The sequence below is a fragment of the Camponotus floridanus genome, unplaced genomic scaffold (assembly GCF_003227725.1).
Source record: "Camponotus floridanus strain SB8 unplaced genomic scaffold, Cflo_v7.5 scaffold77, whole genome shotgun sequence".
NCBI classification, from domain to species: domain Eukaryota; kingdom Metazoa; phylum Arthropoda; class Insecta; order Hymenoptera; family Formicidae; genus Camponotus; species Camponotus floridanus.
The window spans coordinates 305,519-331,892 of NW_020229846.1; the positions used below are offsets into that span (position 1 = coordinate 305,519).

General features: G+C 35.6%; 2 protein-coding genes across 2 annotated transcripts; both read left to right on the forward strand.

Moving 5' to 3' along the window:
• Window positions 1–373: 373 nt before the first annotated feature.
• Window positions 374–4,957, forward strand: LOC105251155 (facilitated trehalose transporter Tret1). The gene is made up of 4 exons (XM_011257731.3): window positions 374–428; window positions 806–1,077; window positions 2,515–2,939; window positions 3,440–4,957. Exons 1-4 carry the CDS (start codon window positions 398–400, stop codon window positions 4,044–4,046), a joined length of 1,335 nt encoding a protein of 444 aa, XP_011256033.2. The 5' UTR covers window positions 374–397; the 3' UTR covers window positions 4,047–4,957.
• A 2,079-nt stretch (window positions 4,958–7,036) lies between these two features.
• On the forward strand, window positions 7,037–14,564 carry LOC112639589. Its single transcript, XM_025414118.1, has 2 exons — window positions 7,037–7,185; window positions 13,905–14,564. The coding sequence occupies exon 2, from the start codon at window positions 13,935–13,937 to the stop codon at window positions 14,430–14,432; it is 498 nt and encodes a 165-aa protein (XP_025269903.1). The 5' UTR covers window positions 7,037–7,185; window positions 13,905–13,934; the 3' UTR covers window positions 14,433–14,564.
• Window positions 14,565–26,374: the final 11,810 nt, after the last annotated feature.

The following is a 26,374-nucleotide window of genomic DNA, read 5'->3' on the forward strand; positions in this document are numbered from 1 at the left end:
TCGAAGAAAAAAAAGAATCGTGAAGTCCACTGGACGTAACAATAAGAAGAATTTGATTAGATATAGTGTTAGATTTCGCGGTTTTCTTTTATAATATATTACAAAGTATACAATCGTAACATATCTGATATATTTTGCACACTCATTTATCCACGAGATAATTTAATCACATAAGAAATATTTTATCTCTCATATTTTAAGATCATATATTATATCAAGATAGAGGTCATTCAAATTTGTTGCGTCCGATAATGGAAAATAAATATCAAAATTTTACTCCAGATAAAATTGATATGACGCTATTATCTAAGTTGTTTTCATTTAAATTAAAATTCTTTCAGTTGCTGTAAATAATAATCATTTAGTGTTCGTACATGGAAACAATTATATTGTGAAAATGAAGAAAATATATTTTGCTGCTGTAGCAGGTTTGTGCAACTCACTATGCATTCATTAATTCTAATTACGAATGATACCTAAATACAATTTTCATTATGTTATTTATTAAATCAATATTTTCTAAATATCTAAATAAAAAAATATATTAAAATTTAAAAAACAGAAAAAGTTTTATGAAAAATACAATAAATAAAATTTACTCTGTGTGTGTTTATTTATATGTATATTAATACAGCTTATAAATAAATTATTATATATGATCAATATTATATACGAATAAAATATATTGTTTATTTGTATACACATAAAAAGATGTGTAAAGAATATTTTCTATATATTCTATTTATAAAATTAGCATTTTATCGAAGAATCAATCCTTTTAAAAACGTATTATTTTATCTGAAAGGAAACCTGGGCATGCTGTCAATCGGTCAATTTTTGGGTTGGCCATCACCATCCTTGCCTAAATTAATGGAAGATAATAATGTCAAACATTCCATTCATTTAACTGCGGACGAGGCCTCTTGGGTGGCATCTTTACTTATGCTCGGCGCAATTGCAGGTGCCATTACTTGTGGACTTATGGTGAATTTCATTGGTAGAAAAAATACCATGTTATTTACGGCTGTGCCTTCGATAATTAGCTGGTTGATAATAGCTTTTGCAACGTCACCATGGGTAATTTAATGATTTCTATATTTATAAGATACATAAAAAAAATATTTTCTTCAAAATCGCATGTATATAACATTTTGGGGAATTAATCATTAAAATTTTAAATATTTAATCTTTATTAGTCATAACCACTATTCTTTTTATTTTAAAAATTTGACTTAAAGCTTAGTTTATATTTTGATGTTTTCGCGATTTTGAATACATTCTTTTTTGACAGATGATTTAAATAGAATGCTTTTAATTTAAATTTTATTTTACTATAATATACAATCATGCCTTCAATTCTGTCAATCTCCAATATACAAGATTTATTTTATTTATCAAAGATATTTCTCCCCTCTCTTTAACAAATGAAATTTTATCTAATTAAAGCATTATGAAAGCACGTGATTTGCGTAACCACATTGAAATAAAAATATTCACAAATGTTGTGAAGAAATATTATCATTTTAAAAATCATCAAAATAATAATTTGTTTGATAATATTTATTTGATAATACAACAATATTATTAAACCATTATTATCTGATGACTTTTAAAATGATATCTCTCGAGATGATCAATTTTTTACAGATTTCTTGAATTCAATAATTACAGATACATAAAGTGCTAAGCATATTTTAAAATAATTTAAATTATATTATATATTTTATTCAAAGATTTTTAATATCAATATGATAGCGTTTATCGAGTCAAAACATTGCTATGGTTCTTGAATTTGTAATGTAACTTTCTACATAATATTATCTATAGCCAATGTGTTTTAAGCATTTCAATATGTTATATATTAAAAATCAGCGAAAAAAAAGTAACAATGTTTGCATTGTATTGATTCATGATATAATACAATTGTATTGATTTATGATATAGTGTAAATTTATTGCCACATTTTTTTTATAGGTTGTTCTTAATTTATTCATATATATATATATATATATATATATATATATATATATATATAATCTATCAAAGTTTATCTAAGTAATAATAAAAAAGCAATTACTTTTGCAAGTATATTATTTCAAACAAATAAATAAAAATAGAGAATTGGTTTATGTATGAAATAAATAACTTACTCATCATATGTTGTTTCTGCAAGAGTTTCTATTGTGAAAAAAATGTTTAGAAAATTAATTGACCTCCAAATATATGAAATATACATAACTGCATATAAGACGAATAATATTTAAAAATTGTTACTTTTCACAATGTTATACTTTTCATACAAACAACATTCACAATTATTACCTGCAAAATTTAGATTAAAATAATTTATAAATTAAATTTAAAAAATATATGCAACTTTTAAATATAAATATAATTTAAAAGTAAATATAATTACAAAAATTTCAAAGAAGTGTCCTTGAGTTCGGGAGAAATATTGTTTCATCGTAATCAATTTGATATATTTAATTTCCCTATTCCTTTTTTGTTATATAGGAGCTATACATAGCAAGATTCATGTCTGGTATAAGTACAGGCATTGGTTTTTCAGTCATGCCAATATATTTGGGTGAAATTTCACCAGCAAATATCCGCGGTAATTTGACATCCATGATAGGAATGGCTTCGAAATTTGGCACTTTAATAGCATACGTAGTAGCCCCATTTATATCGGTGCAAAATTTCGCCCTCATATCTTTGACAAGCCCGTGTTTGTTTGTGATTATATTCATCTGGGTACCAGAATCCCCATATTATTTTTTGCGCCGCAACGACAAGCAAAAAGCCATAAATTCGTTTGTTCAGTTGAGAGGTAAAGAGAATATTCACGAAGAAATAGAAAATATCGAGCGATCCGTGAAAACTGATTTGACTAATAAAAGTGATTTTCGAGAACTCTTATTTGCATCGAGAAATCGCAGGTGAGTTGTCAAATTTTGATTTATCAATGTGTACTTACACAAATATTTGTTATAAATAAGAAATTTAATAAAAACAAATAAATAATTTTTGTAGAATTAATTTTTCTATTATGTTTCCAAGCTTCAATAAATAAAAACATTAAGGATTGAACAATTTTACTAACAATAATTATATTAATTTATATTATATTTATTCTTCTTATAATTATACGTAACAATTCCCTATATATAGTTATATTTTCATAAAATAATTATTAAAAATATTTTGCATTTTATCTATATATATGTATGTCTATATATATGTATTATATACATATATATAGGTAAAACATATATATACATATATATTATCTATATATATGTATATATATGTTTCACCTATATATATGTATATAACGCGTAATAATATAAACGGACAGGTGATTATTACAATTACTGATAACATTAGTAGCTGTCAATTTATCAGTAAACGGATTTAATTAATAAATTTGATCTTGCAGAGCTTTGATGATATTGTTGGGTTTGAACGGGGTTGTGCAAATGAGCGGTGCTCAAGCTGTGATACAATATGCTCAAATAATCCTGGACCAAGCGCACACTAATCTGGAAGGCAAATACTTAACTATGATTTTAGGTGCCATACAAGTGATTTTTGGGACCATCTCTATGTTTCTTAGCGATCGCATTGGCAGGAAGCCGCTGCTAGTGATCTCGACCATTGGTGCAGCATTCTCGACTGCTATAGTTGCAACATATTTCAATTTGCAATACAATTATATAAATACCAGCAATTGGTTGCCCACTATTGGCATAACTATTTACGTAATCATGTATTGTTCGGGTTTGGCTCCTGTGACTCTCACCATAACCAGCGAACTGTTTTCCATAAATGTGAAGGCTCTTGGTAGCACGATAGTTACAATAATACTCAATTTGTGGGCTTTTATTGTGTCAAAATTATACCTGATCATAGCTAATAAATACGGTACACACGTACCGTTTTGGACATTCACTGCGTGCAGTCTCGCTGGTACTTTATTCGTGCTTTCTTATGTACCTGAGACCAAAAATAAAACTCTGGAACAGATACAAATGGATCAAAAATAGGATGGTTATATGGTGATTTTCTTTCGACGAGTTTGTAAAGAGTATCCGCAAAAATATCTGTTTTTTCGCCCGTTCCGTGATCCTCAGATTGAATCGAATTGTGGTCTAAATGATAGCTTATGATGATATATTAATTTGCGAAAAATTTCAAATTGAGCATAAAAATATTTCGGAAATATGACGAGTGAAAGTGTCGTAATCTATAAGCGAATCTACGGTACAGAATAAATGAGAATATTATGTTGATTCAAAGTTAGAGAAATATGCGTGTTTATGATTCAAAATCTCATTGGCCATACTTATCGGAGTTGAAGGGCTTGAAATTTTTGGACAATTTCAAAAATATTGGCTTAGAAACTGTAGGATAACGAGTTTGTTATTGAAGAGTTTATTATCAAATATCGTTATCTGAACGCCTTATACTGATATTTCTTGTTAGACGTGCTTTCATAGTTTACTTAACTTTTTACTGTACATGGAACTGAACAAAGATGCGTAAGAACTGTTTATAATTTAATTTTTTTAATTTGGTTTTCTGTTTCTAAATCCGAGATTGCAAAATAATCTTGTTATTCATAAATTTGTTTAAACAAATTATTGTACAATTACAGTTTTTTTAAGAAATAATTCCTGTTACGGATTCCATGAGAAAATTGAACTGATGAAAGTTTACATGGCATTTTCATCTATCACATCTGTTGGATTCGTTTACCGATTTCGACAATTTTGTTTTTTCATATCTCTGAAACCATTCCTATGTTCTTGAAATTTTTCCCAAATTAATATACCATCAGAAGCTATTATTTAGATTTAGATCACAATTTGATTCAATAAGTGAAGATCACTGAACGAGCGAAATTTGCGGATGCTCTTTATTAAAGTAAAATCACTTTCGAAGTTGGACACGCAGTTACCTTTGCAATTATTTTGTTTAAAATAATCTGTAATAAATTATAGCAGACTTATTTTTTAAATCTGCTTACATTTGAGTAAAATAAATATAAATATTTTTCGTAAAAGTAATTTGACTATAATTAATAGTGACTATAATTATATAATTTAATATTATAATATTTAATTATATAATTTGTAATATTAATGTTACACTTAACGGTGACTATATAATTAATGATTATAATAATCACTATTAATAATTAATAATTATAATCACTGTTAATTATTAATAATTATAATTATAAAATTAATGGATTCTTATGTTAATATTTAAAGAATATTTAAATAATTAAATTATGTATGTAGAATAGTCTTCTCGGTAAATATTTACCTTTACAAATGACTTGACTTTGACATATATTATCAAGGTCACTGTTCTGAGTAACATCCAAAAGATTTCAGGCGTCGATCGTTGTTTATTAAAAAGTTATAAACAAAAAAAGTTTTATAAATTTCGCATAATCTTTAAACATCTCGTGCACTTAATGGAATATTTTTTTGACATATATGTGGTTAATTATTTATTTTTCATTTTTAATAAGAAATATTTAATAAATTATTCAGAAGTGGAATGGAGTGGACCTCATTTTACATGGGAAGTTGTAAACCAATTTCTTTGATTTTTACATATATATACATATATGTATATATATATATATATCGATTATAATTGAGGATCTCGTTTTGTGTGGAAAGTTGCAAACCTATGTGGAAGCGTACAATAATAGACCTCGCTTCGCACTAACTCAGAAGTGGACCTCGCTTCGTGGAAAATTGCAAATCTATGTAGAACTGTACAATAATAGATCTCCATTGTACAGTTCCACGTAGATTTGATTTCACATAGGTTAACTTTCCACGTGAAGCAAGGTCCCACACCATCCTAAGTCAGTACGAAGCGAGGTCTATTATTGTACGCTTCCACATAGGTTTGCAACTTTCCACACAAAACGAGATCCTCAATTATAATCGATATATATATATATATACATATATGTATATATATGTAAAAATCAAAGAAATTGAAATGTTCTTCAATACGTTTATTTCTTTATAACTTTCAATATAAAAGGTCTATTTTTGTATGTACATGGTGTCCAAACATTTTGTAAAATTTATAAAACTTCTTTTGTTTATAACTTTTTAATAAACAACGAGCGACGCTTAAAATTTTTTGGATGTTACTCAGGGTGACCTTGACAATATATGTCAAGGACAAGTTATTTAGAGCCGGCTGTGTAAAGGTAAATATTTATCATCTTTTCATATATTTATTATATAATATTATATATGTTCGCAAGAAAATATATATTATTTACAATCGAATATTGTTCTAATTTCTCGAATATTTATATCTAAATCGAAACATTCTGAAATACATACATATATATATATATATATATATATATATATATATATATATATATATTGTGACGTTGCCGTCCTGTAGTGCATCCATCCGCCCCGAGATTTTTACGGGGCACGGGCCGAGCGGCCGCGCCAGAATCAATCTCGAGAGAGCGTTATCGAAAATCCCCGAAGAGACGAGCGCTATCGTTATTTTGTAAAGATTTTTAATTGTAAAGATTATTAATTGTAACGATTTTTTGTTTGTTTGTCATAAACGACAACGGGCACCTCGCCGGAGAAGATCCGGAGGACCGGAAGCACATCAAGGAAGATTGCGTCAAGACGCTCGTCGACAGCGAACGGAGAAAATAGTAGCGCTTGAAAGACGAGTAGCAAAGGACGATACCGGGGGAATTCGCCCGCGTCCCAGCGAAGGGGACGGAAGTCCGATCAACGCTACCCTCCGAGGAGGACAAACGACAGCGGCGTCTCCAACGGGCCCTTGTAAATGGGCCCGCGACAGCTAACCATTTAAATCAAATTAATTGCGCGCGAAGCGCTAAAGCGCCGCAGATCTCGCGAGGCACTAGGACCTCTTGCGTGCCGTGCCCTGATTGGCCGCGAGGATGCACACCCCACTAAGCGGTCATTGACGCCGCTATCGACCCCGGGCCGCGAGATCCCAGGATCATTCTGGTGCGGGAGCTCGAGCTCAATAGTCGCTCTAGTTTATTTCGTTATCGTTTTCGTTTGTGAAGCTTTTGTCTGTCGCTGATTACGAGACCGAGCAGAGGACGAGGCCGAGGACCATCCCCCGCAGGAGGAAACATAGTCGGTGAGGTTGCCCATCTTTCCTTGTAAGCCACGTACGCGATTTAGTCCGCGGGCCGGTCGTTCTGCCGCCGTCGTCATTTTTCGTGTCTTGCGACCGCTCAGGCTCAATGCCGAGACGGTGATATTTTGCGTATTTTCGGGCGATCGGAGGCAAGCGACCGAGGAAGGACCACCGTAACGTCGGCGTTAGATTGATAAGGCAACGTTCGTCTCTCTCCGGGTTTCGGGTGTTCTTTACGCCTATTGACTGCCGAATATCGACCGCGTGCGCGAAGGATCGCGAAAGCGAATACTGCCCGTGTTGTCGTACCGCTGTCGTTGCCGCGTAAAATATTCCGTAAATTATCTCAGGGCGATTTGTGATGTATGATTGCGTGTAGGTCGTCGTCAATTGTTAAGAGTGCGTATGGTATTTTATTGTAGTGTGAGCGTGAAAGTACTTGCGTCTTAGTCGCGCTTATTACGCCGCCGAATAGAGCGTAATAAAGGTTAATAGAATCTTTGCGTCTTCGTCGCGTTTATTACGCTGTCGAATAGCGCGGAATAAACTATAATTGGTATCTGCCGAATTGGTCGCGGTGCGAAATAATCGCCAAAGTATTGAGAGTGAAATCTGGGCGGCTTACAGGGAAGAAAGAGGCGAAACGTCGGCGGAGAAAAATCTCCGTCTGCCGTCGGCTATCGAAATTTGAGAATATCGTTCGCCTGTCGCATACGTGATCCGTCTTCGCAAAAGTATTGAGTATTTTCGATCTATGGTTACTTATGCTGTCGAATTATTAAGCTGTCGATTTGTTTTGCGAGCTAGGAAATTGCGAGGAAAAGTCCGTAGCGATAAGTTGTCGATCTGGCTGCCGAAATTACGATATCGTTTGAGTATTATCCGCGAATATTTCCGTGCCGAAAACCCTTGGTATTCCGTAAAGTCTCGCTCAGTCCTGCGAACTCCGGTCATAAAAACGGGCTCGGATAAACAACCGGATTGTCTTAGCGCTCTCGTTTTCGTTGTCGATTTCGAGCAAATATTAGCTCAGAATACCGTCGTATTATTGCCAGGATTACTTGTATTGTATATTTCGCTTTCGTATGTCGTTCGAATTTATTGTGAACCGTCGTTTCAACTTGATTTGTATGATTCGTTCTCGTTTCTAGTGAAAATCATAGCGAACTAATGTCTCTGTGAGGAATTATTAATCTCAGTTGAAATTATCGCTTCTTGTTGATTGCTGATTTATTGTTTAATATCGATCCATTTCTTACTATCGATTTATTATTAGTCACTCGTATTGTTACTTTATTTTTCCAGTAATAAACTTGTTATCTTTCTTTGTTCAAATCGCGTAATTTATTTAAGTGTTCGTCTCGCTTGGTCGTCGATCCTCGTCTTGTCTGTCGTCTGTCGGTACCGCGAAGACTCGCATAATCAATTAACTTTCTCTAACAACCCCTCCCCTCTACCGTTAGGCGAGCTAGTCGGCCCGTGGCGAAGCAGGCTATCGTTTTTAGCGTCTTTCGACTTTTCGCGAAAACTGATGCGTGAAAGACCGCATCTGGCGCCTAACTTTTCGAGATATCGAAACGGCCTCCGCTCCGCCGCGGCTCGCGCGAGAACGTCCTCCACCCCTGTTCCGCCGAGCGCGAGTATATTAATTTCGTTATTTTTTTGATGGCGTTTTCGCTCCCCCGCGCACGCTCCCATCCAACATCTCGAGGAGTGTCGCGAATTATTTGAATTGAATTGAATAAACGTCGCAAAAATTTGGCGCCCAACGTGGGGCCACGTCGCCAACGAAAGGAAATTTTAGCTCCTGAAAAAAGGGCCATGTCGCAAACAAAAGAAATATCTAGCACCTGAAAAAGGGACACGCGTTGAGAAAGAGAAAGTTCGGGGAGCTTATGCGAGCTAAATTATTTGTCGAGTCATTTCAAAGTCACTTTTCTTTTGTCGTGTGTTCGTTTCTTGTGTAGTTAATGCTTTCGTTAGAACGATTCTTTTGCCGACCTTTACGTATTTGTTGTCGACCTTCGAATAATAACGGCCTTATCTTGTGTTATTAAGCTGTCGACGTGTATTATCGCGGTGATCAGGCCATGTCTTGCTGAGTTCGAGCTTATTTATTTTGTTTCGAGTTTTTCTCTCTGTATCGTATGAGTCAAGTCGATCCAGAGGACGATTGGATTTTCGTGTTAAGTCGCGAACAATTATTAGAAGAATTACAGCGGCGTAAACTTTCCACGGAAGGGAGTTATTCAATTCAGACCGCGCGTTTGCTGCGTCGCGTACGCAAAGATAGAAAATTTAATACAGACAAAATGTCGGACGAGGAACTTTTAGAAGTCCCTACGGATGCGAGAGCTCGACCTGATAGTCCGATGGATCGGGCGAGATTCAGCGTATCCTCTGGCTCTCGCGATACTCCGCGCTCGAGAGAGCGAGATTTTCCGCGTGAATACACGAGAAATTCCGCGATGACGGCGTATAACGTCATGCGTAAATGGAATTTAAAATTTTCGGATTCGCGTGGGGAGGATGCGGAGACCTTTTTGCTTCGAATTGAGGAAGATCGCGAGTTAGTTCCCGTAACCGACGAAGACATCTTACGTTGCTTACCGTTCTTTCTAACCGGTATAGCACTTTATTGGTTTCGTAGTAAACGCAATCGGCTGTCGGATTGGAACGCTTTTAAAGAGGCGTGGAGAACGCGATTCGGGGACCCAGATTTTCAATTTGCTCTCCGCGAAGAAATAATGCGAAGAACTCAGGGAAAACATGAGTCTGTCGCTGATTTTTTTGTCTGTATTCGAACTATGTTCGATCGATCGCCACCATGGACTGAATCTGAGTAAGTGAACAGCGCGTTTCGAAATTTATTACCGCGCTTCCAACAGTCCATCCGTCGCAATGAGGTGGGAAACGTAGACGCTTTAGAAGGTTTGGCAACTCGCGTAGAAGCTAGTTACTCGCTGTCGCAACGTTATCGGGCACCCCCGACTCCGAAGAAGTCATTGTTTCCGGATCTTGCGTACCATGCACCGCGTAATACGAAACAGCCCTCGCAAGGCCGCGTTGAGTACATCTGAGGCGGAATCAGAGTCAAAATCGAACTTGCGAAGGGAGAGGAGGACTAAAAATCGCACAACTCGAGTCGCGACCGGGACGGAGGCCGCACAGGAGGTTTCGTCGTCCTCAGGGGCCGCAGATTCGACAGATTCGCGAAATTCCACGCGAAAGTGCTGGAATTGTGAGGGCGTAGGTCACATTTCGCGAAATTGTAAAGCCGCTAGTACACTGCTATTGTTGCGGTCGAGCGGAAGTGACGTTACGGACGTGTCCCAACTGTTCGGGAAAAGAGTAGAGAAGTCGAATAATGGGGGGGACCCGACTCCTTTTGAACCCCAACCCCCTTTTCGTGTCGTTAATTGTTCTCGTGAATTTTCGTTCAGTGCTTTTGGTTGTCGTGACATTCCATCAATGTTATTTATTCGTGTTAATTTATTAGGAAATGAGGTTAGCGCTCTAGTGGATTGTGGTTCGACTCGTATTTTTCTAGGATCTAATGTTGTCGAATTGGTGAGTCATTTGAAGTTAAAATTTCGAAAGTCGGATGGCCGACGAGTAGTTACGGCAACCGGCCAAACGACATGTGTGAGGGGGGAGGTGGATCTTCCTTTTTCGTTATATGGTAGGACTAATTCGTTAAAAGCGTATGCTTTGTCGTCTTTAGCAATCCCATACATTCTGGGACTTGATTTTTTGAGCTTGTTTAATATAATAGTAAATTTTTCACGCCAAGAATAGTATTTTGAAGATGAACCAGCCAAGGTGTATCGTTTCGAGAATCAGCCAATAAATTCCGTTTGTCATGTAAATTTAGTCGAGAATGCTGTTAGTCGCGAATCAGGTGATTCTTTAGAGTCTGGAAGCGCAAACGTAACGGAACCGAAGTCGAATAAGAGCCTGCGAGAAAATAGTCTGTCGATCGCGAAAACAACCCGTGCTCGCAAAACCAAACGAGTTCGGCTGTCGAAATCTAATCCGTTTATTTGCTGCGGTTTACATGAGCTGTCATCGCGCGAAAGTCAAAAATTAGCTAAATTCTTGAAAGAGCATATAGTAGGCGATCCGGACAAACCGGGAGCGACTAACTTAACTGAACATAAAATTGATGTTGGCGGGCATACTCCGATTAAACAACGGTATTACCCCGTTTCGCCAAAAATTCAATAAGCGATCTACGCGAAGGTCGATAAAATGTTAGCGGCAGGAATTATTGAACCATCTAAGAGCGAATGGTCTAGCCCGGTCGTAATGATAAAGAAACCTAACGACAGCTATCGATTTTGTCTCGATTTTAGGAAATTGAACAGCATTTCGAAGAAGGATGCGTACCCATTACCATACATGAACGCAATCCTTGATAAACTGAGATCAGCCAGTTATATTTCGACTATCGATTTAAGCGAAGCATATTTCCAGATTCCGCTTGAGAGAAACAGTCGCGAATTAACGGCATTTACAGTACCGAGTAAAGGATTATTTCATTTCACCCGAATGCCGTTTGGCCTCACCGGTGCCCCCGTGACATTTCAACGTTTGCTTGATAGGCTTATAGGCCCGGAAATGGAACCTCACGCTTTCGCCTATCTAGACGATATTGTTGTCGTGACACGTACTTTTGAAGAGCATTTGACTAAAACGCGTGTTAGATCGAATTAGGAGGCAGGTCTAACGATAAATCCGGAAAAGAGTAAATTCTGTCGATCTCAAGTGAAATATCTCGGATTTCTAATACAAAAGGAAGGGCTTAAAGTTGACCCTGACAAGACCGCGCCAATTGTTGAATATCCGCCACCGAAGAATATCAAGCAATTACGACGTTTTATTGGCATGGCGTCATGGTATCGCCGATTTATACCGTGCAACGCGTTTAGAATCGCTAACTCGTCTCATCTGGAAGAATTTCTCTTGGGAGGGGGGGGATGAACAAAAATCTGCATTCGAATCAATTAAATCGTGCATTATGTCGCCGCCTACGCTGTCGTGTCCGAATTTCGAACTGCCGTTTACGCTGCAAACGGACGCTAGTTCGGTTGGCTTAGGAGCAGTTTTGACACAAGAATCGGAAGGCGTAGAACATGTGATCGCGTTCGCGAGTAGGGCGCTGTCGGAAGCCGAAAAGAAATACTCTACGACCGAACAAGAATGTCTAGCTGTCATCTGGTCAATTAAAAAGTTTAGACCGTACCTTGAAGGATACAATTTTAGAGTCATCACCGATCATAGCAGCCTACGATGGTTACATAATTTAAAAAATCCTACAGGCCGTTTAGCGCGATGGGCCCTAGAATTATTAGAATACGATTACACGATCGAGCATTAAAAAGGAGTGTTATATCATGTTCCTGATGCGTTGTTGCGTATGTACGAGACTACCAATGAATTATGTGCTGTCGCAATTACCGGAGATACTTGGTATGATGCACGCGTTCGAAACATGGAGAATGAGCCACGTAAAAATTCGAGTTGGAAAATTGAAAACGACCAACTCTATTTTCGAAAACCGAATGCTGTCGTATCGCAGGTTGTTGATGATCTCGAGCAGTGGAAGCTAGTACTTCCTAAAGAAGCGCGCGCGAACGTTACTAGGGAGGCCCACGATGGACCACAAGCAGGTCATTTAGGAGTCGAGAAAACATATCAGCGTGTAGCGACGCGATATTTCTGGCCGCGTATGTTTAAGGAGATCGCCAATTATGTTCGACATTGTGACGTTTGTCAAAGAACGAAAGTAGAGCAGAATTTGCCGATGGGGTTAATGGGACGCCGAGCTGTCGAAACTCCGTGGACGGTAGTAGCAGCGGATATTATGGGTCCTTTTCCGCCGAGTAAAAGCGGTAACGCGTACGTTTTGGTGATTCAAGATTTATTTACCAAATGGATTGAATGTGGCCTCCTCCGGAAAGCAACGGGCAAAAAGATCCGCGAGCTCTTGAATGAATTAATCGTGAATCGTTGGGGTGCACCGCGAGTACTCTTGACGGACAACGGCGCGGAATTTATCAATCGCGAATTGCAGGCATTTGCGGACGAACACGGCATAGTTCACTCTACGGTACCTCCGTACCATCCGCAGGCTAATCCGGTAGAGCAAGTTAATCGGATACTCAAGACTATGATTACGGCTTTTCTCGAGAACGATCACCGCGAATGGGATGTACACTTGGCTGAGTTCAGATTCGCTTATAATATGGCATATCATACAACGTACAATACTTCTTTGCAAGTTACTCCAGTGTTTTTAAATTTTGGCAGAGAGCCGCCGCCGGTTAACACCGTGCGTGGGAGGCATCAGCCAGCTGTCGAGGTCGCGGAGACGAATCCCGCGAATTGGAAAGAGCGCATGGAGAGAATTCAGGCTTTACGGAATTGGGTAGTAGAAAATCTAGAGGCTGCGCATAGTAAACAGGCGCATTATTACAATTTGCGAAGACGAGATCACCGTTTTGCGATTGGCGAGCAAGTTCTGAAGCGGCAGCATGTGTTGTCGTCAGCCGCTCAGAATATTTCGGCAAAGTTAGCAACTAAGTACCACGGTCCGTTTACTATCGCGAAAATGTTGTCGCCGGTTGTGTACGAGTTGCATAGTAGCGCTAATAGATCAGTAGGCAAGGTGCATATTAAAGACTTGAAACCATATAATGTTCCATCTGATTCCCCAGGCAACTAACACACCAATAAATAGAGTGAGAATGTCCTGCGAATTTTGGGAAAGATATAGAGATGTCATCGAGGCTGTCGATGAACTACGCCCAGGATTCTGGACAGCCCTGGCAGACGAGGCGCAGAGGATGAGGGAGGCGCGTACGACCACCCGCGTGCGCGAATTCCCGGCCCAACGAGAGGCCGGCATACAGGCTGTCGTCGAAACTCGGGAGGCGAGCACCGAGCCTGTCGGCGCGGCACATGAGGTGGCCATCCAGACCACCCCATTAAAAGTAGAGCCGGATTCGACCTCCACGGAGGACTGGGACGCTCCGAGCCCGGGGTCCCCGTGGGACAGTCCCCAAGGGAGCAGGCTGTCGTCGGCTTCGGACAAGTGGCCAAACCTCCCGCCGAATCACCGTCACCGAGCCTCCCGGATCCGCCCAAGGGGTGCTGGAATTGTGGCGCCAGCACCCATTTGGCCAGAGATTGCCCCCGAGAGGAGAGGCGAGTTTATTGCTTCCGCTGCGGCACACCGGGGGTAACCGTGAAGACCTGCCCATACTGCCGCTCTGGTTGGTTGGCCCAAGGGCCGTATAAGGAAGGCCGTGGCCACCAAGGTCCGGACCCCCCTCGAGGACGCCGAGCGAGAGGAGCCGCCCGCCCGCGACCCTACTAACGGCTGTCGGAGAGAGCTCTTCTTCTTCTTCTCGCTCTCGATATATATCCGTGTCTGTCTCTCTCGCGCTATCTGTTTCTTCCTAGCTGTCGTTTTCTTAATACCCCTTTGTGTAAGAGTATAGAGAAGGAATAAACCTATTTTTGACTAATTTCCGTTTCTAGTTTTATGTTTTTCCCTTTCTTTTTCGTACCTCAATCCACTTGGTTTGTCGTTAGCGTATCGCGTCGCAGATGTCGTTCGCAAGTACTCGTGAGTATCGGGACCGCGAACCCCAGCGAGAGACAGCCTCGCGAACCAGAGTCGCGCATAGCGATAGTTGGTCGCTTAGCGTTGTTAGCATTAGTAAAACGTTCCGGAAAAATTTTTTTTTTGTGTTAATATTTTGTGTTCGTGTCTTCCTCGGCTCCGGGGACTTTGGTCGCCCGAACGTATGCGAGCGGATGTAGGTAACGTTTGAATAGTGGCTGTGGGTGACCGAAGCCGATATGTTCTCTCCTGGCATGGGGGGGTGTGACGTTGCCGTCCCGTAGAGCGTCCATCCGCCCCGAGATTTTCACGGGGCGCGGGCCGAGCGGCCGCGCCAGAATCAACCTCGAGAGAGCATTATCGAGAATCCCCGGAGAGACGAGCATTATCGTTATTTTGTATGCCTTTTTATTAATTATACCGGTATTCTTTTTTTCTTTGTAATAAACGACAACGGGCACCTCGCCGGAGAAGATCCGGAGGACCAGAAGCACATCGAGGAAGATTGCGTCAAGACGCTCGTCGACAGCGAACGGAGGAAAGAGTGGCGTCTGGAAAACACTTAGCAAAAGACGCTACCGGGGGAATTAGCCCGCGTCCCAGAAAAAGGGACGGAAGTCCGATCAACGCTACTCTCCGAGGAGGACAAACGACAGCGGAGTCTCCATCGGGCCCTTGTAAATGGGCCCGCGACAGCTGAAAATTCAAATTAAATTATTTTCGCGCGAGGCGCCAGGACACCGCGTGTGGCGCGAGGCGCCAGGATCTCTTGCGTGTCGCGAGCCGATTGGCCGCGGGGCTGCGCACCCCACCAAGCGGTCATTGACGCCGCTATCGACCCCGGACCGTGAGATCCAGGGATCATTCTGGTGCGGGAGCTCGAGCTACTTAGTCGCTCTAGTCTATTCGTTGTCGTAAAATGAAGTCGCTGTCGCCATTGACGAGATATCAGAGATACCAGAGGACGAGACCGAGGACCATCCCCAGGGCGAGGAGAAGTATCGGTGAGGTTGCCCATCTCTTATTTGTGAGCCACATACGCGATTCGGTCCGCGAGTCGGCCGTTCTGCCGCCGTCGCCATTTTTGTGTTTCGCGATCGTTTCGGCTCGGTACCGATACTTTCTGAATTTTCGGGCGATCGGAGGCAAGCGACCGAGGAAGAGCGGACACTCGCGTCGTAGGCATTAAATTGATAAGGCAACGTTCGTCTCTCTCCGGGTTTCGGGTGTTCATTACGCGTAGCTATCGACCGCCGAATATCGACCGCATGCGCGAAGGATCGCGAAAGCGAATATCGCCCGTGTTGTCGTACCGCTGTCGCTGCCGCGTAGAATATTCCGTAAATTATCTCAGGGCGATTTTTGATGTCTGATTGTGTGTATGTCGTCGTCAATTGTTAAGAGGGCGTATGAGCGTTTATGGTATTTTATTGTATTGTGTGCGTCAGAGTATTTGCGTCTTTGTCACGTTTCTTACGCCGTCGGATAGAGCGTAATAGAGGGAAATAGAATATTTGCGTCTTTGTCGCGTTTATTACGCCGTCGAATAGAGCGTGATAAGAGGTAATAGAATATTTGCGTCTTTGTCGCGCTTATTACGCCGTCGAATAGAGCGTAATAAATGGTATGTAGCGTCTGCCGAATTTATCGTGGTGCGAAATAATCGCCAAGTACCGAGAGTGAAATCTGAGCGACTTGCGCGGAAGGAAGAGGCGAAACGTCGGCGGACAAAAATCTCCGATCGCCGCGACTATCGAATATCGAAAAATATCGTTCGCCTGTCGCATACGTGATCCGTCTTCGCAAAAGTATTAAGTATTTTCGATCTATGGTTACTTATGCTGTCGAATTATTAAGCTGTCATTTTGTATTGCAAACTGGGAAATTGTAAGGCAAAGTCCGTAGCGATAAATTGTCGATTTGGTTGTCGAAATTGCGATACTCTTTTGAGTGAATATTATCCGCGAATATTTCCGTGCCGAAAATCCCTTGTATTCTGTAAAGTCTCGCTCAGTCCGGCGAACTCCGGCCATAAAAACGGGCTCGGCTAAACAACAGGATTGTCTGAGCGCTCTCGTTTTGGTTGTCGATTTCGAACAGATATTTGCTTAGAATAACGTCTTATTATTCGTGCCAGGATTAATTGGATTGTGCATTTCGTTTTCGTATTTCGTTCGAATTTATTGTGAACCGTCGTTTTCAACCTGATTTGTTATTCAAGTTCATTATTACATTTTTCCTTTTATATTATTTCTTTATTAATAAATGTGTTATATTTCTTTGTTAAATTCGCGTAATATATTTGAGTGTTAGTCTCTCGTGATTGTCGATTTCTGTCGTTGAGTCTGTCGCATTTCGAATTAGTGAAGTCTCGCATAATCAATTGATTTTCTCCCAAAAGCCCTCCCCTCTACCGTTAGGCGAGCTAGTCGGCCCGTGGCGACGCAGGCTATTATTTTTCGCGTTCTTTGAAGTTTCGTGGAAAAACTGATGCGTGAAAGACCGCATCTGGCGCCCAACTTATCGAGATATCGAAACGGCCTCCGCTCCGCCGCGACTCGCGCGAGAACGTCCTCCATCCCTGTTCCTCAGAACGCGAGTACATTAATTTCGTTATTTTTTTTGACGGCGTTTCCGCTCCTCCCGCGCTCGCTCCCATCCAACACCTCGAGGAGTGATGCAGATAAATTAGAATTGAAAAGAAACGACGCAATATATGTTGATTTTTTTTCGATGAGATCGTAAAGAGCATCCGCAAAAATATCTGTTTTTTCGCTCGTTCGGTGATCCTCACAGAATGAATCAAAATGTGGTCTAAATGATGGCTTATGATGATAAATTAATCTGAGAAAAATTTCAAGTTAAACATAAAAATATTTCGGAAATATGAAGAGTGAAAAAATGTCATAATCTCTACGAATCTACGGTTCTATGAAGTATACTACGGTTCTCTGCAGAAATCTACGGATATATATATATATATATATATATATATATATATATATACAGGGTTAGGCAAAAGTCCGGAAACGGTCAAATATCTCGAAAAGGATCAACTATAGCGAAAAATTGTAAATAGCAAAGTTGTAGGGCTTAAAAAAATGTACCTAATGATGACTAAAAATTTTACTTTGAGTGGAGGACGAAGATCATATAAAAGTCAAATTGAATTTTTTAAATGGAACTGCCTACTTTTTATTGCATATTCTTATAGCTGACCTCGAGAGCTTTCCAAAACACTATAATAAAATATTTTTCCCTCAAGCATTTATCGAGTTATGAGGCTTCAAATCATTTCTTAATTTTACATAAACCGTAAAATATCTTGTAAAATATTCACTTTTCGATTATTTTACCTTAATACTTTTATGTACAAAATAATGAGAGGAATCAATTGGTCTAAAAAAAAACACATAATTGTTCCGAAGAAAAAATATGTAATTGTTAATTGCAAATTACATATTTTTTCTTCGGAACAATTATGTGTTTTTTTTTAGACCAATTGATTCCTCTCATTATTTTGTACATAAAAGTATTAAGATAAAATAATCGAAAAGTGAATATTTTACAAGATATTTTACGGTTTATGTAAAATTAAGAAATGATTTGAAGCCTCATAACTCGATAAATGCTTGAGGGAAAAATATTTTATTATAGTGTTTTGGAAAGCTCTCGAGGTCAGCTATAAGAATATGCAATAAAAAGTAGGCAGTTCCATTTAAAAAATTCAATTTGACTTTTATATGATCTTCGTCCTCCACTCAAAGTAAAATTTTTAGTCATCATTAGGTACATTTTTTTAAGCCCTACAACTTTGCTATTTACAATTTTTCACTATAGTTGATCCTTTTCGAGATATTTGACCGTTTCCGGACTTTTGCCCAACCCTGTATATATACCGGGTGTTTCAGACCACCCGTACACCCCATTTTAAAGCAAAGGAAGTGGTTATTTTGAAAAATGTTTCAGACAAAAGTTGTTGAAGATAAAGTAATGCATTACATGGGTAAATTTGATTGACCTTGGGTGGCGTCGTGAAGGTCATGTCAAGGTCGACTTGAATTTTTTAAATGGGAACCCCTATTTTTCATTGCATATTCTTGTAGCTTATCTCGAGAGCTTTCCAAAACACTATAATTAAGTACCTTTTTATTAAGTACTTTTTGAGTTATAAGGCTTGAAATAATTTCTTAATTTTATATAAACCATAAAATATCTAGTAAACCATTCATTTTTCGATTATCTTACCTTCATACTTTTATGTACAAAATAATGAGAAGAATCAATTGGTGTAAAGAAAACACATAGTTGTTTCTAAGAAAAAATATGGAATTGTTAATTGCAAATTACATATTTTTTCTTAGAAACAACTATGTGTTTTCTTTACACCAATTGATTCCTCTCATTATTTTGTACATAAAAGTATGAAGGTAAGATAATCGAAAAATGAATGGTTTACTAGATATTTTATGGTTTATGTAAAATTAAGAAATTATTTCAAGCCTTATAACTCAAAAAGTACTTAATAAAAAGGTACTTAATTATAGTGTTTTGGAAAGCTCTCGAGATAAGCTACAAGAATATGCAATGAAAAATAGGGGTTCCCATTTAAAAAATTCAAGTCGACCTTGACATGACCTTCACGACGCCACCCAAGGTCAATCAAATTTACCCATGTAATGCATTACTTTATCTTCAACAACTTTTGTCTGAAACATTTTTCAAAATAACCACTTCCTTTGCTTTAAAATGGGGTGTACGGGTGGTCTGAAACACCCGGTATATATACAGGGTGACCCATTTTAACTTAGGCAGCCAAATAACTCGAAAAATAAGCACACTACGAAAAAATGGTTAGAATCAAAATTTCGTCATTTCGAGGGGGACGTACAATGACGTTAAAATCAGCCCCCCCACCCCTCCCCCTGGGCGGTGAGGGGGGGCAAATTTGAAATCTTAAATGGAATCCCCTATTTTTCATTGCATATTCTTGTAGCTTATCTCGAGAGCTTTCCAAAACACTATAATTAAGTACCTTTTTATTAAGTACTTTTTGAGTTATAAGGCTTGAAATAATTTCTTAATTTTACATAAACCATAAAATATCTAGTAAACCATTCATTTTTCGATTATCTTACTTTCATACTTTTATGTACAAAATAATGAGAGGAATCAATTGGTGTAAAGAAAACACATAGTTGTTTCTAAGAAAAAATATGTAATTTGCAATTAACAATTCCATATTTTTTCTTAAAAACAACTGTATGTTTTCTTTACACCAATTGATTCCTCTCATTATTTTGTACATAAAAGTATGAAGGTAAGATAATCGAAAAATGAATGGTTTACTAGATATTTTATGGTTTATGTAAAATTAAGAAATTATTTTGAGCCTTATAACTTGAAAAGTTACTCACTGAAAAAATACTTTATTATAGTGTTTTGGAAAGCTCTTGAAACAAGCTACAAGAATATATAATAAAAAGTAGGGGATTCCATTTAAAAAATTCAAAGTGATTTTTATGTGACCTCGACGGTGCTATTCAAGATTACACTGATATTGCTACGTAATGCATTACTTGAAACCTTACAACCTTTGTCTGAAACATTTGTTTCTAAAATGCATAGTTTTCGAAAAATTTAGGGGTTTCCATACTTTTGCCTCACCCTGTATCAAGAGACACGGTAGTGTCTCGCGCCAAGTTCATGCGAAGCATTGCGCGGCACACCGTGTATCTATACGCGAGTCGGACAGTTGAGAGTAACTTAGATTATCGGATTTCAATAACGGCTGAACGGATCGAATTCTTACTAGTCTTAATCGATAGAGCGAGTTTGAATTGTATAAAGAAAGTATCTTTCTTTTTGCGCTGCGTGATCTATTAACGGAGATATCATAATGCAAAGTCGAAATATGAAAATTTTCAATTAAGAAACGTCTTTATCATTATCATCATCATGGTCGTCGTCCACGCACATGTACACAACACATAGAAAGCGAAAACGTCCTTTTCCTACTCTCGACAGAAGATTGCGCTAGCGACGCTTTTCGATATTAATGACATGTGTCATATGTGTCATTAGTGACATGTATCATTAACCGCATTTTGAGTAGTGATAAAGTGCAAGTTATAAATAATAAATAATTAAATTATTAATTAAAAATTGGCAAGAGCCAGTACGGTATGATAATTGGAGTAAGGTAAATAAATATATATATCTATTTTACAAGCTAAATATAAATATATATAATATATTAATTATATATATATATAAAATGTATATTATATATACTTATTCTATATATATTTTCATATAATTTGCTTATATATTAAAAGAGTATACATATATATATATATATATATATATATATATACATACTTTTTTTAATATAATATCTCTTAGCAAATTAGACTAAAAAAAGAAGTGATATAATCCCCAAAAACTTACCTTTTTAAAAAAAGGTAAAAAAAGGGCGCCAAGTTCATGCACTAATTGTATCCAACTGTCATATTGTCTACAAAAATAGTGATATAAAAAAATTGCGCCAACTAAGAATAAAAATTTGTACAAGATAAATAGTAAAAAAAATTTTAATTAAAAAAACTTGGCGCTGCCAATAAAATTGGCATATATTCCAATTAAATATATGTTTAACAGCAAATATAATTGCTGGACATTTATTATTAATTCTCTTAAGATCTTCTGGATTTGTAAATTTAGACTTTTAAGCTGAACAATTTATTAATCAAATTGGCAGCGCCAAGTTTTTTTAATTAAAATTTTTTTTACTATTTATCTTGTACAAATTTTTATTCTTAGTTGGCGCAATTTTTTTATATCACTATTTTTGTAGACAATATGACAGTTGGATACAATTAGTGCATGAACTTGGCGCCCTTTTTTTACCTTTTTTTAAAAAGGTAAGTTTTTGGGGATTAGTTATTCACCTCAAATATGAAATTCTCAATAAGCATGGATATTTATCTTTTCTAATTATTTTTCAGTAGGTGTGATTATCTGCGCAAGTATTGCTAAGTTATTCTGAATTAATGAGCAAAGTTAATAATATATAGGTAAGAATTATATAAAGTAGATTATTATATATAATCTTTTTTCAACAGCTTTGAAACATTACATTCCAAGTTTATAAGTGTATGCTCAATAATTTTTCTTTTGCTTCAATAAAACTGAGAACTCATGTCAGTAAACATAAATATAATATGTTGTATGAACACATGTTACATGCATATTTATTACAATTTCCTAAATATAATATTAGATATAACATTAATAATATAACATATGTTTTGCGTTAGAATTTATATTGTAGTTAATATGATATATGCTATATCATATTAACTGCAATAAATTTTAACGTAAAATATATGTTACATTATTAATTCGCTTCAATAAAGAATCTAGTAAACACAGATATAATGTTGTATGAATATACGTTACATGCATATTCATTACAATTTCTTAAATATAATATTAGATAAACATTAATAATGTATATTATAACATTAATAATGTATATTATAATATTAGATATAACATTAATAATGTAACATATGTTTTACGTTATATTGTAGTTAATATGATATATATGCTATATCATATTAACAACAATATGAAACGTAAAACATATTTTACTAATGTTATATTTAATATTATATTCAGGAAATTGTAATGAATATGCATGTAATGTATGTTCATAGAACATTATATCTGTGTTTACTAAGTTCTTTATTGAAGCGAAACAAACTTTAATAATGTATCATATGTTTTGCGTTAGATGCTTAATTTAATTAAATTAATTATTTATTAATTTATTAAATTAATTTATTAAATTAAATTAAATTAAACAATCAATATTTTTATAGCATTTATAAACTTTGCTTAATAATTAAGATAAAGATTATTTTTATAAAGATTTTTTTAATTACACTTCTTGACAAAGTTATTAGATGTATTTTGCATTCTTTTTTATAATATTTAAGAAACTATGACACTTTATCTTCGAGTTATACATATATAAACTGTTAAGTTTAACATTTGCTAAACAATAATAATGTAATAATCAATATTTAATTAAAAACTTATTAAGATTCTTTTTTTCACAGCTTGAAACATTACACTATCATTAAATAGAAGTTGTGAAAAAGTTGTGAACATATCATTAAATAGAAGTTGTGAAAAAGACAGCAGAGATTAATAATAAAGGTAAGAATATATATAATAATTAATAATTTTAAAAAATGCCAAAAAAAAACGACGATATTATCGACGAGCTAAAGAAATGACATATTGTGTAAAATTAAGAAACTATGACACTTTATCTTCGAGTTATACATATATAAACTGTTAAGTTTAACATTTGCTAAACAATAATAATGTAATAATCAATATTTATTAAAAACTTATTAAGATTCTTTTTTTCACAGCTTGAAACATTACACTATCATTAAATAGAAGTTGTGAAAAAGTTGTGAACATATCATTAAATAGAAGTTGTGAAAAAGACAGCAGAGATTAATAATAAAGGTAAGAATATATATAATAATTAATAATTTAAAAAATGCCAAAAATAAAACGACGATATTATCGACGAGCTAAAGAAATGACAGAGTCAACAATTAGCATTACGCAGAATATTATTTGTAATTCAGCTTCATTTGAAAGTGCATCCTCTACTTCAAGTAATAATATTTCATTATCCAATAGTACAAATTATGTATCAAATAATTTTTATTAAAACAGATATCTATAGTAATAATTATCAATTGAATGACGATTTGGACAATCTTAAGCAAATAAATTCTATTAATAATTCTATTAATTTTATTAATTCTAATAATTCTATTAAGTCTATAAATTCTATTAATAATTCTAATTATTCTGAAGGAAGTAACGATGTTTTAGAAAATGAGAATATAAATGATAGCAATTTTGATATCAATGAAATAATTAATATTGTTAATTCTTCTAGATCTGATAATCTCATCGATGATTCGTTTAGTTTTGTTTCGTGGCTTCAAGAATGGGTTCTTAGAAATCGTATTTCTCATGTTGCATTAAATGAATTATTGGCACGTATAAAATCTAAATATCCGGCATTACCTTTAGATGCTCGTAGCTTGTTAAAAACTCCCAGAAAAGTAAATGTACAAAATGTAAGACCAGGGCAGTATTATCATTTCGGTTTAAGTAATTGTATCAAGCAACTCTTGTCGCGGTATTCTGTTAAACATTTGCAATGTGTCAAAGTTAATATTAATATTGATGGTCTCCCTTTATTTAAAAGTTCAAGTAGTCAAGTATATCCTATTCTATGTAATTTAGTTGAAAATTATAATGAAGTTAATATTATTGGAATTTATTACGGAAATGAAAAACCTGCAGATGCAAATGTTTTTTTGAAAAATTTCACAGACGAAGCAATTATTTTGACAACTTACGGTATAACAATTAATGATCACACTTATCCATTTAAAATTAATGCTTTCATATGCGATGTACCTGCTAAATCTTTTATTACATTTACTAAGGGTCATTCCGGTTATTACTCATGTTCAAAATGTACAGTAAAAGGAGAATATATTCATAATCGAGTATGTTATCCATATTTAAATAATTTTCTTTTAAGAACAAATAATGATTTAGACTAAAATTACAAAGAGACCATCATATGGGTACATCTATCTTAGAATCAATTCTTACAATAGATATGGTTGAAGATTTTCCGTCAGATCCAATGCATTTGCTTTATCTGGGAATTGTCAGGAAATTAATTGTTAACTTATGGTGCTTTGGAACACCCCGATCTAAACTATCATTTAATGAAATGTGTGAAATATCGAAAATGTTAGAAATTCAAAAGGTTAATATATCATACGAAATTAACCGGAAAACACGCTCATTATTTGAATTAATGATCACACTTATCCATTTAAAATTAATGCTTTCATATGCGATGTACCTGCTAAATCTTTTATTACATTACTAAGGGTCATTCCGTTATTACTCATGTTCAAAATGTACAGTAAAAGGAGAAATAACGTTCATTATTTGAAATGTAAAAGGTGGAAAGCAACTGAAATTCAGAAACATTTTTGTTAATATTACGGGACCTTGTTTGTTTTGAAATCTATTCTCAATTATAATAAATATATTAATTTTTTAACATTACACGTAGCTGTTACAATTTTTTCAAATTCTAAACATATAAGCTGTTATTCAGATTATGCTAAGTCATTATTAGAATATTTTGTAAAAACCTTCATCATTTTATATGGCAAAGAAAATGCATCGAGTAATATTCACCACTTATTGCATCTTTATGATGACGTAATAAAATTTGGAACTTTGCAGGAATTTAGCGCTTTTCCATTTGAAAATTATTTGCAGTCAATTTTAAAAATGATTCGTAAAAATGATAAAATATTGGAACAAATTGTTTGTCGAATACGTGAGCAAAATTTATGTGCTAATGATAATAAAAAATTAAAAATAATTAATAATAAACTTCACAATCCGCATTTTAACGGTCCACTCATTAATAATTTAAATTCACATTCGAATTTTCAGAAATGCAAACAATTTAATAAAGTTATGTTTCAAAACTATTCTTTAAAAACGGATGAACCTGATAATTGCTGTTCTTTAACTGATGGAACTATTATAATTATTAAGAATTTTATTTCAAATAATAAAGATATTTTTGTAATTGGACATAAATATAAATCACTCAATGATTTTTATTCTGAACCCTGTTTATCATCTAAGTTAGACATTTATTTAGTCGATAATCTTGGAAACTTACAGATTTGGAACTTAGAGCAAATTGCATATAAATGTTTAAAATTAAAATATAAAAATCAGTATGTTGTGTTTCCCCTTTTACATACGAATTAATTTACAATTGCGTGCAGTACTTTCTATTTCTCTTTTTCTCTATCTCTACCCTTCCTCTCTCTTTCTCTTTCTTTTTCTTTTTTATTCAATTTGTATGCTGCTCTTGTTGTTAAATTTTCTAGTAAAAATGCCATCGTGGACTGTGGTAAAGTTTACTGACGAGAATTCAGTTGAAGCCGTACCATCTTCGTGGATTCGTAGTAAACATTGTTTTTGGCCACCTTTTCAACGTGATAAAGTAATACAAGCAATTCGTAAAAATAAAGAGCCAGATATGGACTGGCCTTTATATGAAGTGACCATTTTCCGAAATAGCACTTATGGTACTTGAAATTATATATTTTATGAACTTGTTATTCAGGATTTTTTAATTAATAAAAAATGAGTATTTATAAAGCAATTCAGTTGTTATATATTTATATAAATTGAATATTTTTTTTTTTTTAGAGAATTACATAACGGCGAGAGAGAAATGTAGAAAAGCCGAAAGTACGTCTGATTTAAATTCTGAAATGTCAGCTGGTGAACAAAAAAACAGGATAATTAAAAAAAGACAACTTTCTTCTTCAGAAGATGATGAATACAGTTATAGATTGCTGCCAACGCCTCCTGCTTTAAAAGGTTCATTTAAATATTATTAAA